Genomic DNA, 18,231 nt, shown 5'->3' with positions numbered 1-18,231 from the left:
GCTTGCCAGTGTGTGCTCATTCTTTCCTTCACTATGCACTTAATCTTGGTATGGGATTATACTGAAATAGTTTTTTGGTAGCTTAAATTTGTGAACATTACAGATTAATGACAACATGTGAATAAGAGTCTTTTGTGCAAATGAAATTTGAATTACAAAATCAGATATTAAACTTTTTTTAACTTGAGACAGGTTTCTTTGTATAGCATTGGCTGTCCTGGAACAAGCAGGCTGCTCTTGAACTTAAACAGATCCACCTGCCGCTGGAATAGAAGGCACATGCCACTAGTGCCCAGCCAGATATTAAAACTTCGACATAGCAATAGAAAGTAAATCAGTGCCACAGTGCAGAGTTTAGCTGTCAAAAAGAGTGCCACTAGAAGTCTGAAATACTGAAAAAAGCAAGTTGCAACATAGTTACATGACTAGCTTTATGTGGAGACACTAAGACATTAAAATAATTAAAGGGGACTAGCCAAGATTAATTTTACTTTGTGTGCATTGGTGTTTTGCCTGCTTGTGTGTCTGGGAGACTGCCAGATCCCTTGGAACTGGAATTACAGTTCTGAGATGCCATGTGGATGCTGGGAATTGAACCCATGGACTCTGGAAAAGCAGCCACTTACTGCTCTTGCAGAAGACCCAAGTTTGGTTCCCAGCACCCACCAATGCTAACTGCAGGCCTCCCCAATACAAAGTTTTACAAGAACCAAAGGAACAGTTCAAGATTCAAGGTCACATTTCATTGTTTATCCCATCCATTTTGGGAGAAGTTTGGCAAGGACTGCAACCAGCTACAAGCCATGGGTTTTTTTTTAATAAAATCTCAATCATTCGACTTTACCAATCCATGAAAGCATGCTAGCTCAAATGGGGAAAAAGAGCAACCAGGTGACCTTCCTTCACAGTGGAAGCCCTAGCACTAGGGAAGGCCTCTCATCTCAATAAAAAACCTTCAAAGTCAATGTCCCTTTTCTTAATTTTTTCTTTTATGTTCACTTCCTGTTAACAGGTTGCTTGCCCTGCCTCTTGATCTATGGGTTGACTTTATTTTACAATATTCAGGTAGAAAGCTCTTGGATTAAAGGTGTGGGCTAAGGCTGAGCAACACCACAACTAAAGACTGGGTTTTTTTTTTTTTCATTTTTTTCCAGTAAATAATACATTCTCAGGGCTCACTGTATGACTAAATATCCTGTGCAATACAAGTTAACCTGGACAATCCCCTCAACCATCTCATCTGTATAGTTCAGTCAACTCATTCTCAGAAGACCCACATAGTAGGGCTCAGTGGCAGAATGCAAAGCCATGGCTACTATTGTAGCCACTTTCTAAAACACACATGTAAAAATAATTTGAATAGTTACCTGATGAGAAAATACCCCAACTAGACATGCCACCAAGTAAAACTGCCAGTGCCAGGAAAACAATTTATTGACAGCTATTGGCCAAAGGGCTCCCATAAACTGGGCAGTGGTGATGCAGGGTTTGTTTTGGTTTGTTTTGTTTTTTGGTTCGAGACAGGGTTTCTCCGAGTAGCTGGTGATGCAGGTTTTTAATCCCAGCACTTGGGAGGCAGAGGCAGGCAGATGCCTGGTCTACAGAGCAAAGTCCAGAACAACCAAGGTTATACATTTTAACCCTGTCTCAAAAGAATAAAGATGATTAAAAACCAAAGGGGTCCCCATATATACCCCCCCCCCCAGACATCACAGGCTATGGCTATGGCTACTCTCTACATGAGGGAAGCAAAATCTATGGCCAATACCACCTGTAAAGCATGTAGGAAGTGAGCTGGTGCCCAACTCTTAGGGAAGCTTTACCCCTCTGACAAGTGTTTCAGGGTGCTGGAAGGTACTCAGCATTACCAGCAGAGGAAAGTAGTACCCTCCAACAGGAACCACCTGTAAACTAACTGGTTGCAGTGGTGGGACAGATGTGATGGGAGTAACTGTTTGTGTGTGCATTCACACACACATGCCATCGCAAGAGTTCCATTCACCATGCAGATCTCAGGAATTGAACTCAGCTCGATATAAGACTCAGCAGCTATATTCTTTCTCTACTAAGCCATCTCCAAGGCCCCAACCACATTTTGGTTAGATTTAAGGTCTACTACATGAATCGATACCTGGCACTGCAGAAGAAGCCAAGAACCTGAGAGTTGACAGGTCAAGAGACCTGTCGGGAGATTTAATTATTCTACTAAAGGAAAATAGCAGTAAAATAACCAACTGTTACAGATCACTGTGTTGCTACACCCCCTTGTCAGGGCTTTTCCCAGTGGATACTTAGCTGACACCCACAACTGGTCAATGTGCAGAGGAAAACTTTGGAGCACTCAGTCCTACATGAGGTATTGACACCTGCTGGGAAAGGGAGTGTCATCTCCAATACAGTGCCACTAGTCTATCAACCACATGCCAGGCAGGGACATTTTTGTGTTACTGCACCTCTTGATTTTTTTTTTTCCATTTTTGTTTAGAAGAACAAGAATTTAGGTGAGTGGGGTTGTAGGGAGGGCCTGGGTTAAACTGTTAAGAATATTACCAAAATATATTGGATTAAGAGTGCATATTAGGTCAGATGCACAGGACTTGAATTCCTGCACTGAGGTAGAGGCAGGTGAAATTTGTGTTTCAGGTAAGCCAGGGACATAGCTGCGCTCTTCCCGCTGCCCATGTCAAGCCTTTAATTCCACGTCCAGGAAAATAGCCTCAAAGGACGCCTGCACTCATGCAAAATCACTCACATACATATAATCTTTAAGATCAATATCAATCTGAAAAAACCTCATGTAGCTTGCTGCCTACACTGAGATCAGTTTCCATCAAATACTTGTAGTGAATAAGTATCATTTTCAGTTCTACTTCTGAGGAAACCTGAAAAAGTTCATAATTTAAGCAAAATGACTATTCTTGAGTAAATTACTTAATGAGGAACATGCACTGAAGAAGAAATTTGTGTTTTTCAGGGCCAGGGATATAATCCAAAGTAGACCACGTGCCTAAAATGTGCAGTCTGTACTTTATTTCCCAGAACTGCAAAAAGCAAACAGCTTTCAGAGTACTGCAGTGTATCTGATAACGTTATTTGTTTCCAACTCATTCAGTCTTTAGAAAACACATTCCTGAACTTTTGGGGGCTGGGGGCACACACACACACACACACACCCTATGTTAAGTCCCTTAACCTATGACTGCCTAGGTATTCTACATCCCTTCGTCAGTGTGCTGAAAGGGATGGGGCATACCCTTGTAAAGCCACTTACACTGAGGTTACGTACAATTCCACCGCTGACTAGCTCCATGACCTGTCTAACCTTTGCAATGCATAAAAGGGAAATAGTACCAATAGATATAAATCCCACTTTCAGTTGCCTCTACTATAATTATCTTCCAGCATGAAAAATACATGGAAACCATGTCATTTTCAAGAGTTTACTAAGATTCATCCTCAGATTTACATATGATATATTGGGTTACCCAAAGACCAAAGAATCCCAAGCAGAATCGACAGACAGAATTTAATATATGCACACGGTTGTATAGATAATGCAGCATCACACCATGTAGGGCATTGACTTGTTTTATACATTCAGATCGTTTGAAACACTTCTTAAGGCTACGAAACAGAACATAGAAAAATAAACAGCAATATATTCAACACTTACAAAAGTGGTATGATAAAGAATATAAAGTACTATTCCTTTCAACACTTCAAAAGATATGTATAGATATGTATATATGTTTTTACAAGTAACATCACAAAGGATCACATCTTCACATGCTTATAAGTATTATTGTACTCAGTGTAAGGCTAGGATCATTTTTCATACATAAATTTTTTTCTAGCTTTGTAACAATGCAATCTTTTTAAACCATTCAAGTAAATTCAACCCCAAAGCTGCTGCGTCTCAGCATGAAGACATGCACCCACCCCTTACAGGACTCTCTAAACTTAGCTTTTTAGGGAAACGGGAAACAAAACAAAAACACAAGTCCCAATTCTCAGGAGAGCCAATGGCTGACATTAAGTAGGAAAATCTTTCAAATTGATATGCTCAAATGAGCCATTGTGAAGATTTCAAAAAAGCAATTAGACATAAAATAGGGAGCAAAATACAGTAAACAGAAATAGTATAGCTTCCTCTTCAGCTACACTAGAATGGACCTTGCTAAGTACCCTAAGTGAAAGAAAACCTTCACCTAATCTAAAACTGAAGGTAAAATAAATGAGGCAAAATAAATATTGCTATTTTCCAGGATGGCTGAGTATTCTCTAAACCAGAAACGTTTAGAAAGGAACTGTATTGCACCAAGTCAATCACAAGTTTGCAGTTCACAGGCATTTTAGTTTACCCTTGGGCCAAAGAAAACACTCCACTCCAAGAACAGTTTGCATCCCATGAAGTGTCTCAGCACAGTGGGCTGTGGAAAACCTACTCCTGTCAGGCTGAGGCAGGGACGAGCCCTGTCATGAAACAGACTTACAGGACACAACATGAGGGTCACAAGCTGGCAGCATTCTGCTGCCAAGGAGTGCATGGGACAAGAATGAAGGATGTCTGAAAGGAAGTAACCTGAACAACAACACTGAAAGGAGCAGAAGTGGGGCCTAATCCAACTACAGCACCTATGCTAAACACACAAGCTTTGGTCAGTGGAAGCATGTGTTCAGAATATAGCCCATCATCAAGATTTATCATGTGCCAATACAGAGGACTTTCTTTCCAGCTGTCATTTTTCTCTTTTCTCTGTAGAATGAGGTCAAATTATAGTATGACAGTTCATGAGAAGGAAAATGCTTGCTTGGCCCTAGTCCGACCTCAGGATAAGGCAAAATCCTCTGATACCTAAAGAAAGAAAACTGACCTTCATTAAAAAAACTGATCATTTTAAAACTATAAAAGTCAGAGTTCTACTCCAGAGGTCAAAACACAGTACCACAGGCTACAATTCTTTCATCACTGATCCATCATGCCCTGCAGGTCAGGTATGAAAACAGAAGTTGATTGGTTTTCCTCAGGAGCTATAAGTACTGTCATATCACTAAGACAAGACAGAGTGACCATGAGGACACCAAGCACTATTCTTCCAATCTTTCAACATTTCCCAAATCAGTAACACAAAAGACACTGGAAAAAGCTACTTCTTTTGAGCTCCTGAGACCAAACATACCAAACCTCTAAAATCTGGCTTATTATATCAAAAGGCGATTTCCATACCAAAACTATTAGATAAAACCAATTCTACATAAAAAGCACGGACTGACTAAACAGAAGATCCTCTACAGTTCTTATCCATAATTCAGCCACAGATACTGAACACTGGCAGAGCAGAATCTTTACAACCACTCTAGCTTAGAAGCAGACAACAAATTCCTTTCTTCCTTTCAATGGGTTCTCAATTTTTTTCTTCACATCCCATGCTAATTTTTTTTTAACCTAGCACCATCATAATAAAATGTTATCTTTCAAAGTGCTCTCTCTAAAGCCCTACGTTACAAAATTTCTAAATGCTCATCACTACTCAAATCAGCAGTTACAGACACAAAGGTAAGTAAAACAGCACAGAGGTAAATACCATCATTACAGTACAGTGGAACTTCACTGAGCCTAGCTGACAGCCAAACATCCCAAGTTATCAGAGGACCCAGAAAACTTGTCTGCTTCAGTTTGTCAAATTCAAGTGAATTGTATTTGCTTTTAAAAGTAATCTGCCCCCCAAAACAAAAGACACATCTATTTCTGCTAGGTATATCACACACAACATGCAAAGAAAATCACCACCATACTACCTACTATTTGCATAGCACTCAAGCTGCCTGATCACAAGATAATTGCAACATAAAAAAGGTAGATTTCTCACATTGATATGTACAAATAAGAAATACAAAGTACAGTTAGTTCTACAAAGTGACACAGATGAGAGAATACTGTGCTAACTGGTCTGAGTCCAACCTCCAAATGAGAACAGAGTGCAACATGCAAAGGGAACCTCTAAGTGAATACTGCAGACTGGAAGAAGCAGGACTAGACACAGCACTGATGGGGAAGAACTACAAAATGCAAAGCAAAACCACGTTCTAGCAGCATCCTCTAGAGAAGAACTACAAGTCACAATCATGTTCTTTTTATACAGTAATTCCAGCTACAACAAGTTGAACATGCAACTGTAAAGTGATAAACATAGCTCGTGGTGCAGGGAGAAAAACAAAACACTCTTTTATAGAGAAGCCTATCAGGTTAAACATTTCAACATTTCTCACAAAATATTTAGAATCTGTCAGTGCATTAGTGTTAAAGTGGCATTAAAAAACTTCTGCAGTTTTAACAGATGCAGATTATTTCCAAAATGCATAGCATCTACATTCCCTTCGAGTAGGCACCATGATATGTACAGCAGTGCTAAGAGTTCTGGATGGAAACAGCCGTCTCACCGGACTTCCTACTATTTCTTAAACATCTATTGTATGCTAGCTCAAATTCAACAAATACTCACCAAAAAATTCAAAAATATACCCTATAGATATTAAAAGAACTATATACAACAATTCTAAGACACAGGTTAATAGGCTGCCTCGTGTGTAATAGTAAAGAGAAGACGTTATTCAAGTTTGACAGATACTGAGATGAAAGGCCTTTGGGTTGGAAGCATATTAAAAGACAACAGTGTTTTAGGCTGAGGATTGTTTGAGCCCAGTTTATGACTAAGGCATTGCATAATAAAATATACATTTCTATTTGGTGCAATGTTATGTTTTGGAATCTATAGTGTATTGAATGCTTTATTTTCTTATCACTTTAGTAAACACTAAAAAGCACACATTTCCAACATTTTAAATCAAACTTACACAAGGAAAAAAAATCAAACACTGTCTATGTTTTATATTGAGCTGTTTATAAAAAAATACTTAAAGTCATGTTTACTTTTTATGGGGGCAGTAACCCAATAAACAGATTCTGAGTAAGAAAAACCACAATGCCAAAAATTCATCTGCCCCTTGAACTCCTGTTCAAAGTCTCATCAGAATAGGAATTAAGGGAAGGGGGAAGGGGAGGAGATAGTTCCAATTTGGGTTTTTATTGTAATGATTTTAAAGCCTTCAGAAATATTCCACCTAAGAAAAGGCTACAGCTCTACAGCATGAGCAATAACTAACCATTAACTGTGTTGTCCTCTGTGGCCATCTCCCATCCCTGATCTCCTCCTATCTCCCCTGTATGGGCGTCCTCTGACATGTCGATGGTACTGATAACCTTCATCCCTGCTTCGGTTAGGCTGCCCTTTCCAGGATTCCTCGCCTCTCACATGTTGATAGCCACCTCGACCAGAAGAGCCCCAATCACTTTTGTACTTCCTGCTTCCGTAAGTTTGATTATAAAACTGCTTGGATCTGCCACTTCTCAAAATATTAGATACTTCATTCTCATCTTCTGAACTCTCTTCTTTTGGTCTTTGCAATCTATCCACAGAGTTGGCCCCAGAGCTGACCACATCCGCAGCAGTCTTGGGATCTTTTCCTTTCTCTGGTTTTTCTTTCAGACTTTGAATGGTCCTCTTAGGCTCAGGTTCAGCAGACACAGTTTCTTTTTCTCTGTTTAGAATCTGAGTAGGAAGGTGAGCCTTTCCTTCCACTCCAGAAGAACCTGAAGCCAAATCTATGTCTGCCTTTCGTGTCTGGGACGACTGCTCCACTCGGCCTTCATGCTTGCTGCTCACACTTGCTTCAGAGAGAGAATGTGCACCTTCAACTCTGGCTTCTGGGAACTCATCTACTGCTGAGACAGAATCGCATTCTTTAGACAGATCTAGATTTTCCAAAGGCAAATCCAACTCTCCTTTATCATCAGGGGGCAGGACAATATTTTGCCTCATTACAGGATTTTCTACAAATCCCTGAAAAGGATACCCATACCAAACATGAGGGAAGAAGGGTGGTGCAATGGGAACAGGACCTAAAAATGGGTTAGGCCCAAAGGACTGTTGTGGGTACATGTTCTTGCCACTAAGAGACTCTTCATATTCAGCATGAAGAAGCTGCCCTGGGTTCTCAGACTCCAGTTCAGGTTGGTAAGACAATTGTCCATGACCTTCAGACACCTGAGATGGAGGGATAACCAGAGGTGAAGAAAATGCAGGAGGTCCAATCTCTGCCTGTGGCATCTGACCATTAACACTGGCCTCAGGGTGCATAGAGTAGTGGGCATCAGTGCAAGGACAGTCACTTTCACTCTGAGCAGGAGGGGCTTCTTGGAACCAAGTATTCTGAGGATACACAGGAACAGGGACCTTTGGGTACATCCTGCAGGCCGCCATGTAGGCCTGGTGCAGAGGATACAGGTAAGAATGTGGGGCCCACATAGGACAACTATATGCCTGAAAGACAAAAAATAAAATAAAATAAAATAAAACAGCAAAATAAACAGAAATACAAGAGGTTAAAAAACTGTCTGAAATTATTTAGCTTAAGTTAAGTCTCTCATGCATATAAAAACATAAAACAAATACAGGATCACAGTGGTGACCAACATGAAAAGAGCTAGAATCAAGTCGTCACTTCTTGACCCTGTTCCCTGGATTCTGACCTGAAGCAGATTAACAGGAAGAAGCATGATCTTAGCCACCGAGAATTTAGCTAGACCCACTCACTAGCTTACCAAAAAATGCTCAAACAAGACACAGTCTCCAACAGGGCTCATTAACTAGGAGTCCTCAAAGTACTCCAATAGCCAAGGATTAACATATCACACCCCTTAACAAAGGATAAAGATGAAAATGAAATGCTTTAAATCCTTCCTTTGTTGTTATTCAACTAAAAAACCAAATTATAAAAAAACACAGCCTGACCTAGGTAAATGTAACCAGGCAATGGATACAGCATGTGGCTTTCTGAAGCTGGCTACAAGATTGGGGTACCTAATATTTATTCCATGTTTCTAGAAAAGACAGAAATGAATTCCCATCAAAGACAGATCACTGACATGGACTGTCCTGTGGCTTCTTTCTAAGAAAAGCTGTTTTTCTATTAGCCACTTCCCCCGTGCCCCCACTAACTCTCTGCTTTGCTAATGAGCAATGTTCCCACCTTACAAAGAGAGGCTTTCTAGATTATTTCCTCCAACCCTCTCAACGGGCAGCTCTGAGACACCCACTGGCTTGTACAGGATGACAGACCTAAATGTACTACAGTACAACTTCAAACTAAGACCATTCCTCTAACTCCCATTGAGGACATTCTCATGAACAAGTCCAGGAACTTGCTTTGCTCCTTCTTATATTCCAAAGCCAAGCTATTACCAATTAAAAGAAAAAGCAAGCAAAACCTAGAATCTGTACCATTACCAAACATAAAAGGTACCATTTAGTAAATCTTTAAATTACTAATTAAGAGTCAAATATTTTAAATTTTACTATTAACAGTTATGATGTTAACTTTAAAAAGATGTGAATACCTTTACACCAAGATTGAAGAAGAATCGAAGAATATTCTTATCTGAAAAACAAATTTTTTTCACTAAAATTACATAATCAAAGCTTTTATTTCTGCCAACATCAACTATTAAAGCTCTAAAGACATTTTCCTGCTGTATGGTCTGTGCAGTAAAACACAAAAATAGAAATATAACAGGCTGTTACCAGAGGGCAATGTCAGGTCTGCTAGCTACACTTTCCTCTGCATTAATATCTAAATCCCCAAATAGCTTAAATTTACTTTATCTGATCAAAATTCAATCTGGGAGAAATTCAAATGAACACTCTATCTTTCATATACTCTGTTGTGGTTTCAAGAATTACAAAATGAAAACATAGTGAAAATATAGTGAAAAATAGTAAGATTCCCATAAATCAAATCAGGTATTGGTAGTGCATACTTATAACCTAGAACCCAGGAGACTGAGGCAGGGTATAAGCCCCAGGCCACCCTGAGCTATACAGAAAGACACTGCCTACAAAATAAAGCTTGGGCTAGATGGCTCAGCAGTTAAAAGCACTGTCTGCTGCTCTTCCAGAGGTCCTGAGTTAAATTCCCAACCATCTGAAATGGGATCTGATGCCCTCTTCTGGTATGTCTGAAGACAGCTGCAGTGTACTCACATACATGAAATAAATAATTCTTTAACAAAATAAATTATTTAATTAAAGCTTAGAAATGATTTCAAAGATGTCAAAGTTATTTATGGAAAGGAAAAAAGCAAACAAACAAAGAAGCATGAGAGGCTTTGCTAATAAGCACAAAATCTCATTTCCACCAAGACTGAGCTAAAGCAGGCCTGAACACGTATATGATCAGCTCTCAGCTCTCTGCTCTTCACTGAGCCCCTTTCAATGGCTCTTTCTCCCTAACTCTGTGTGGACTTGAAGAAACAGCAACTGGAGGCTGGAGAAGGCCTCACCTTTAGGCAGGTCCTCGCCGGTCTGACACAGTGAATAAGGTGGTGCAATGGCTCGATCTCCCTTCTCACTACAAGGAAACCCAGGATAGAGTGGGTCTTGATAGAGGCTCATTGTCTGAGGCAAAGGCATCAAGGGCTGGTTAACTGCCTGAATTGACACAGGAACTGGAGAGGGTGTTAAATGCGCTTGTGACACGGCAGCATCAGGTCCAGTGGTCTGTGTCACTGACAAAATGGGAATCTGAGCAGGGACACCTAAGAAAGACAGAAAAAAACCAAAAACTATAAAAAAAAAGTCAAAGTTATTTTCATTTAGAAATATTTGTAGTAAATTAACAATACTGCACAACTTATACACCTTGTAAAGTAGCGCATAATAAGCAACCTTAAGTACTTTAGTAACAACCCAGGAAATATGTCAATGTCTTCTAACTAGTTTCCCCCAATAAAATGTATAAGGCAAAGTCCTTGGAAAGAGTCCTAAAGGAGATGTAATAGTGTTGCCTACAGAGGAAACACAAACTATGGAACCAGTCTTTGTTGAGCAACCAAAGACAACAATCTGACAGTAGGGGCAACTGGCTCAAATGTTACACACCCACAATGATAAAAGGATACCCCAGTGAACACCATGTACAGGCCCTCGGCCTTCTAGAACCGTAAGGAGTGAGCGCTAAGAACTCCACATTCCTTAGTCTGCTGTGGCCCAGACCTCACTCAAGAACTTGAAACTCCTGATTTGAAAGGCATTGGTAACTGGTTGGAAATTTTTCCAAATTCTTCTCTAACCTGTTGGTCCAAAAGTTGTAGGTTCACTTGGCCAGGCTGGCACAGTGGCTGGTAAAGAAGGCACCGCAGGAGTGAGATGTACTTCTGGAGAAACTAGAAGGGGAGCTGGATTTGACAAAGGTGTATGTTCTGCTGGCTTCTTTAAGAATGGCAGGTAAAAAAGAGAGGAAGAAAAAATTCATTTCACTTTAACACATGTTTTAGTAACAAATTTACCTTGAGTGAAGTATAAAAGGCCCAACTATATAACTAAGCATATTCATGCCAGTCTCAGAGTTCACTCACTGGCCAAGAATACCACATAACACATTTCATATTCACAAATTTGCCTAGCACCAAGTCACAGACAGTTAGAAACAAGTAGCTTTTAAAATAAGTGGGAAAAAAAAAATAAATGAAGTCCTTGACTTTTTTTTTCCCCCTAAAAGATTCTTATACAAAAATTTAAAAAAAGCACTTATGTACATTCATTTGCCAACACAAAGTATGTTGAGGAAACAGCATTAGACCAAGAACCAAAATGTCTACTGATAGTCAAGTGTGTTCATTTACTTGGCAAACTACTGGTCCTTTTAAATTCATTAGTGATAATGCACATAACTTCTAGAGATATTTTTAATGTTCTTTACTTTCCAGCTGAGCCAGCACAAAAATAAACAAGGGTGCCAAACATAAAAGTTAGCAACTTAAATGTAACTCAAAATCAAGTCACAGGAATGACCAGAGAATGGCTATAAAATGACATTGCAGAAAATTTTACAACATTCTAAATAGAATAAATTAATCTAAAAAATGTTAACAATATACATATTATGTCAGAAATAAATTCTGTCATTTACAACACTGATGTTTTCAAATACAGAGTAAAGAAACCTGAGAAGGGAACCCTCACACCAAGTCCAGTAAACTTACTTGTTCTACAGGAGATGGGCATTCTTTCTTTGACTTAGATGGTGATGAAACTCTTGTACATTTATCATCGCTGATCTTTAAGAGCAAGAAAAGTCACACAGTGATTAAGAGACGTCCATTTTGGAGAGTTCACTGAGAACCCACTCTCATTTAATCTGGCCTGTGCATTGCTGTACCACAGTACCAGGGAGCTTTTATCTGGGGTATGACTTCCAAGAGTGTTAACAGTCTCCTTTACAAATCTCACTCTGTAGAGTGATGAAGATTAAACACTAAGATCCCACATAGTGGTGCATGCCTTTTATCCCAGCACTTGGAAGGCAGAGGCAAGCAGATCTCTGAGATAGAGGCCATCCTGGTTCCAGTTCCAGGACAGCCAGAGTTCCACAGGGAAACCCTGTCATGATAAACAAAAAAACAAAACAACAACAACAAAAATTAAACATGAAAAACACTGTTTTGCAACTATTCAGATCAGGCATCCTGAGGTAACCTGAGGAAGTAATGAAATGTTAATGACCTCAACCCTCTTCATCCTAAGATTCCATTTTTCTATTAAATTATAAAATATCTAAATGCTTTCAATCTCATTACCGAGCCTCTTCCTCTTACACTATCACATCATTAAAGAATAAGAAGCAACTAGTATTTAAAACTTTTGGGACTAGTGGGATGGCTCAGCAGCTAAGGTGCCTGCCAATAAGCCTAGTGGCTTGAGCTCAATCCCTGGGTAGCAGGAGATAAAGTTGATGTCTGCTGTCCACATATACACTATGGTGTGCACACACCCATGTACACCACACCTAATAGGTAAGCAAATGTTATAATTACTTAAGACCTTTACCTCCAGTGTGCTTGGCTCGGGTTTTTTATCCACGTGAGTATGGCCACGTAGAGAGTCTGTAACAGGTAAGAATAAAAAAAGGCAGAATGAACCTTCAGTTGATTTAAATACAGAAATACAAATACTGTCTTAGCTCATGTCAATGTTTCTTTCCAGTCAAATATATGTCACCAGATGAACAGCTTTAACAATTTTAAGTGTCTTTTCCCAATACACCAATCCCTTCTTATCCACAGTAAATGCAATATACCAGCTGCTATCTCAAACTTTGTATAAACCCAGTTTTATACTATGAATTTTTCCCTATATCTATTAAGTCAGCAGAAACTACTACTGTAGTAAAACAGAATTCCAGTATTCTGTAATAGAAGTTACATGAATGCCTTAGAAATGTCTTACAAAGACATACTTCTACCTTTTCAATTAGAGAGAGTACTCTAGGACTTCTCTTTTCTTCTACTCAAACTGCCAGCATCTCTACTCTGTACAATGGAGGCATGACTAGAACACAAGCACTGCCACGCCCTGGAAACACCGCCATCCGCATGTGCACAGGATACAGCAGTACAGCACAGACATCACTGTGCTACTCAGACCAGCACTCAGTTTGACTCAGGAAGTATTCTGGGTACTCTCCATTTATTATGTCCAGATCACAGTTTACTTGAATACATAGAACTGCAGAAAACAAACTACAAATAAAGCAAGAAATGCTGTCTATGACTTCAAACAGTCAGAGATGTCACGTATCTTCAGTGATAAAGCAGTGTACCTTTGTCCTTTCGTTCCTCTGCATCTGCTCTCCGCAGGCTTCCTTTCCTGTCCCTTGCATGTGCAGACTTCCTCGGCACACACACATTGCTATTCTGAGAAGGTGACTGACTGACAGATGAACTCTTTAAAATAAATCATACTCGGTATTAAAATTTTATAAATATGTATACAAGTTCTACAAATAACATTCATACTTCTAATCAAAACTCTCCAAGTTCATAGCCTTATAATTTTATACTTTAGAATCCACTGGATAGGTAATTATGGCTATTATCTAGAATCTATATTTAATTATATACTCTACATTAATAGTTTACTAATAAAGTAAGTATCAGATAACCAGACATTCAGGCTAAATTAATACTTCATTTATCAGTTTCAAGAGATCACAATGACCAAGCTATTATCTTGAAATTGATATAGTAGTATCTTTGCTACCAACTTTCCCAAGGTCTGTTGTGATGGGGAAAAGTCTAAACGGCACGTATTATTGCTAAAAACAAAGGGACCAGACACAGTAAGTTGAGTTTTTAAATTTTTAAGGTTCTCAACTACTGCTACAGCACTCTTAACGAATCACACAACAGGAAAGTCTTCTATTCCAGTTTCCAGTAAACAAACCTAGGCCACTATCAGATCCAACAGATCAATGTAAATCTGAAATGTGGAAGTAGAAAACCCAGTGGCACTGATTTTTGCCATTAGCTAATTAAGAGAAGTTTGAATAGAAGAGTGAATATCAACTTTAGTTTCACTAAGCAAAGCTATGTGAAAACAAATGAAAATGTGTGAGGGAGCACTAAGCACAGACAATGCTGTACTTGACTTGGGTACCTTTTGCAACCCTCCCTAAGCTCCAGACTGACTACTCAGATAAGCTCTCAAACTGAGTTTCTCTCTCAGAAAACAGAGAAGTGAACACATGCAGCTTTGATCTTGTCTGTGGAATAGTGGGGAGCCCTCAATAACACTCCACCTTGCTTCAGTGTTACCATGTTATACCACTTACCAAGACTTAAAGAGCCCTCACCTACATGACAATAGTTCTCCTTTCTGATTGCATCCCAAAGTTAAAAGAAATGAAGGTGGAGTTATTCCTTCCATCAGATAAATATCCAGGACAGCCCAGTGACTGACATATAGAGCAAGACAGATACATGTGCTTCTGGCCTAAAACAGCATGGTGAGCACATTCAAGTGTGGTATGTTTAATACACAAATGATCAGTGTTTCCTGAGTGTTCAGAAAAACCTTGTAAATGGTCAGCTGAGAACTAAGTCTCTGCACTATAGGATTTGCTTGCAGATCCCAAGTCAGTCTGAAAGGAAATCCTCATGACCGTTATGTTAGGCGACCAAACCCACTTATCTCTCAGCAGTTTTCTCAGTAGCATCTCTAGACCAGGATTATGACACATTCTACCTTTGCTTCCCCTCCCTCCTTTTTATGTTGACACACAATCTTACTATACGGCCAGGACAGCCTTGAATTCAAGGCTTCTCTTGTTCTCAGGATGCTACAGTAACAAGCACAAACTGCACACCAAAGGCGATGGAATATTGAAAGTATTTTCAGTTTAAAATTTAAGTCTACCACCTGAAATTATTACATACTACAAACTGCATTGAGAAAGACTTCTAAACATTAACCTTACAATCTCCACATACGTACAGAAAGGGCAGGAAAAGCCTGTTCATCCCGGTTCTGAATCTCATAGAGTAAACGAGACTCTTCAATAGCTTGCTTCTCTCTGCGTTCTTCTGGGGAGAGGCCAAAATAGTAAGATTCACGACTCACATGATCAAAGTCCTCAGCCCTTTCACGGTCAGGTTTTCTGTCAAATAAAACATTCTTTCAGGGGAAAGGCAAATGCATGGAGAACAAAAATGCAATAATCTAGTCTGCATTACAAGTAAACAGCCAACTGAACAAGCCACACTAGGATGCTTTGTAACTTAAGACTGCTGGCAAACAGATAAAAACACATTTTAGGCTACCTTACAAAGATAAAACTTACAATGTCACAGAATAAAATGAAAGTAAAATATAACTTACTACCTTCTACATGATACAGAAATAACTTAATTTTTCCTGAGAGCCATTCCAATATTATCATAAAAATTTACTCTCAAAATAAAGGAAAACATGAACCACCAAATGACTTAAGGCTTGCCACCCAGAGCTCTCATGGGTGAATGAGAGCTCTCTTCTGACCTCCATATGCAGCATACCCACACACGAACTTAATTTAAATGTAAAGAAAAAGCTTAAGGGAGAAAGAGAATGCATTTTGATTTTTTGTTCTAAGGGCAAGATGAGACCAAAACCATCCTCTTCCCCCTACTGACAGAAAGAAAGAAAGAAAGAAAGAAAGAAAGAAAGAAAGAAAGAAAGAAAGAAAGAAAGAAAGAAAGAAAGAAAGAAAGAAAGAAAGAAAGGAAGAAAGAAAGAAAGAAAGGAAGGAAGGAAAGAAGGAAGGAAAGAAGGAAAGAAGGAAAGAAGAAAGGAAGGGAGGGAGGGAGGAAGGAAGGAAGGAAGGAAGGAAGGAAGGAAGGAAGGAAGAAAGGAAGAAGGGAGGGAGGGAGGGAGGGAGGGAGGAAGGAAAGCGCAGCAGCAAAAATAAGCAAAGTGGAGAAGTGCAAACAATGAGCTAGCTGTGCCAGGCTGGATTATTGGCTGCCATTGCTGCCTCAATGTAACTTTGGTCAAAGAAAGATCACTAGAGATTCAGTAATTTATTTAATAACAATTCCAGTATTTATATACAGCTTGCAGCCATTAAATGCAGTATAGTGCTGGAGAGATGGCTCAGCAGTCAAGATCTCTGGCTGCAGTGCAAAGGACCCAGGGTTCCTAATGCCCACAAGACAGCTCACAACCATGGGTAACTACAGTCCCAGGGGATCTGATAGCCTTCCTCTCTTGACTTCCTCACACACTAGGCACATACAGATACACATATATTTTACACATACATATGCACATTATGCATATATATGCAGATAAAACACAGATGAAATAAGCATTTTTGAAAAGAGTAGTATGGGTAGTATTTCTATTACTTCTATCTTCTGTGTAAGAAATTAAGATTCAATTTCAAAACTTAAGAAAAAAGTGTTGTCCAAGTACAAATAAGTATCATCTACTAGTAAGTACTAGAATGCTATGGTACCACTATATTAATTCTGAAACAATTCAATTTAATTTAATTTTTATTAAATTTAAATTGACAAATGACTCTCATGATCTCAGATCAGCTCTTCTCAACACCAGTGGAGTTAAAGACTCCAAAGAGGATTTGGCAAGTTCTCAGGCAACTGAAAACTTCCAACCAACTTCAGCTGAGGAGCCATTGAGTAGATAGGATGGCCATCGCTGTCATTACCTGGGAACAAGTGGTCATGAACACAGAGATGGAGTTTATGTATGAGCTCAACAACATGAAGTACTGCTCACCAAAGCTACCTGACTACCGCTGCTGCTGAGGGTTCCATCTCCCAACAGTAGAGACCACCACTGGCATATTTCCCCAGGGGACCAGCAACCTCCTGGAAGGTTGACAACCCTGAACCACTTTCTCTGTGGAAAGGACAACTCTATCGTCTATCCTTACTGAAGTAGGTACTTACTCTGGCTATGGATTTGCCTTTCCTGCACATAATGTTTCTGACAAAACCACCATCCATGGACTTATAGAATGTCTCATCTACCATCATGGTACTCTACACAGTATTGTTTCTGACTTTAGAACTCACTTCATAGCCATAAGTGTGATAGTAGGCCCACAATTACGGTCTTATCATGTTCCCCACCAACATGAAGCTTCTGGCCCGATAGAAAAATGGAATGACTTTTGGAAGACTGATTTACAGTGCCCATTACATGGCAGCAACCCAAGGCCTGAGGCAGGTTCTACAGAAGGCAGTGTATGCATCCAATATATGAATATATGGTGCATCCCACAGCCAAGAACCACAGGTCAAAAAAAAAAAAAAAAAAAATCAAGGGGTGAAAAAGGGAATAGTTCCTACTATCACCCCTAGTTGAGCCACTAGGAAAATTTTTGCTTCCTGTTCCCATCACCTTAGTTGGTTCCAAAGAGAGTTAGCACTCCTGCCAGAAGGCACAACAAGCATTCCACTTAACTGGAAGTTCAGACTCCCTTGGCTACTTTGGGCTTCTAATACCCTTAGACCAGCAGGCTAAGATTGGAGTAACAATTTCAGGAGTGATGATTAGTACAGATTACAATGGGGAAACAGGATTGCTTCTCCACAAAGATTATATCTGGAGTGTAGGAGATCCTTTAGGCCATGTTTTGGTGCAACCATGCCTGTGATTAAAGTTAACTTAATCCAAGCAGGATGACAAAGGACACAAACCTATCAGGAATGCATCACGTATGCATCACTCCTTCAGGAAAAGAGCTAAGACCTGCTGAGGTGCTTGCTGGAAGGTAGAGGAAATACAGAATGGGTAATAGAGAAAGGTAGGTATAAATATTAGCTGAGGC

General features: G+C 39.5%; 1 protein-coding gene across 5 annotated transcripts in view; it reads right to left on the bottom strand.

Annotated features, from left to right (window-relative positions):
* Positions 1 to 3,426: 3,426 nt before the first annotated feature.
* Otud4 (OTU deubiquitinase 4) overlaps positions 3,427 to 18,231 on the bottom strand; it is a 47,304-nt gene continuing 32,499 nt past the window's right edge. For 4 of the 5 annotated variants that reach the window (XM_031340424.1, XM_031340426.1, XM_031340427.1 and 1 more), the window contains exons 14-21: positions 15,390 to 15,552; positions 13,717 to 13,840; positions 12,945 to 13,000; positions 12,101 to 12,175; positions 11,189 to 11,327; positions 10,400 to 10,654; positions 9,458 to 9,498; positions 3,429 to 8,381 (exon numbers count right to left, since the gene is read on the bottom strand). In XM_031340424.1, the coding sequence (XP_031196284.1) occupies positions 7,167 to 8,381; positions 9,458 to 9,498; positions 10,400 to 10,654; positions 11,189 to 11,327; positions 12,101 to 12,175; positions 12,945 to 13,000; positions 13,717 to 13,840; positions 15,390 to 15,552 (2,068 nt within the window). In that variant the 3' untranslated portion in view covers positions 3,429 to 7,166. Of the gene's footprint in view, positions 8,382 to 9,457; positions 9,499 to 10,399; positions 10,655 to 11,188; positions 11,328 to 12,100; positions 12,176 to 12,944; positions 13,001 to 13,716; positions 13,841 to 15,389; positions 15,553 to 18,231 lie in introns of all 5 variants that reach the window. The other variant, XM_031340423.1, reaches the window with a different exon arrangement.

The sequence above is a fragment of the Mastomys coucha genome, unplaced genomic scaffold (assembly GCF_008632895.1).
Source record: "Mastomys coucha isolate ucsf_1 unplaced genomic scaffold, UCSF_Mcou_1 pScaffold22, whole genome shotgun sequence".
Classification (NCBI taxonomy): Eukaryota; Metazoa; Chordata; class Mammalia; order Rodentia; family Muridae; genus Mastomys; species Mastomys coucha.
Note: the sequence above shows the minus strand (reverse complement) of the source record. Positions and strands in the feature narration are given on the sequence as shown.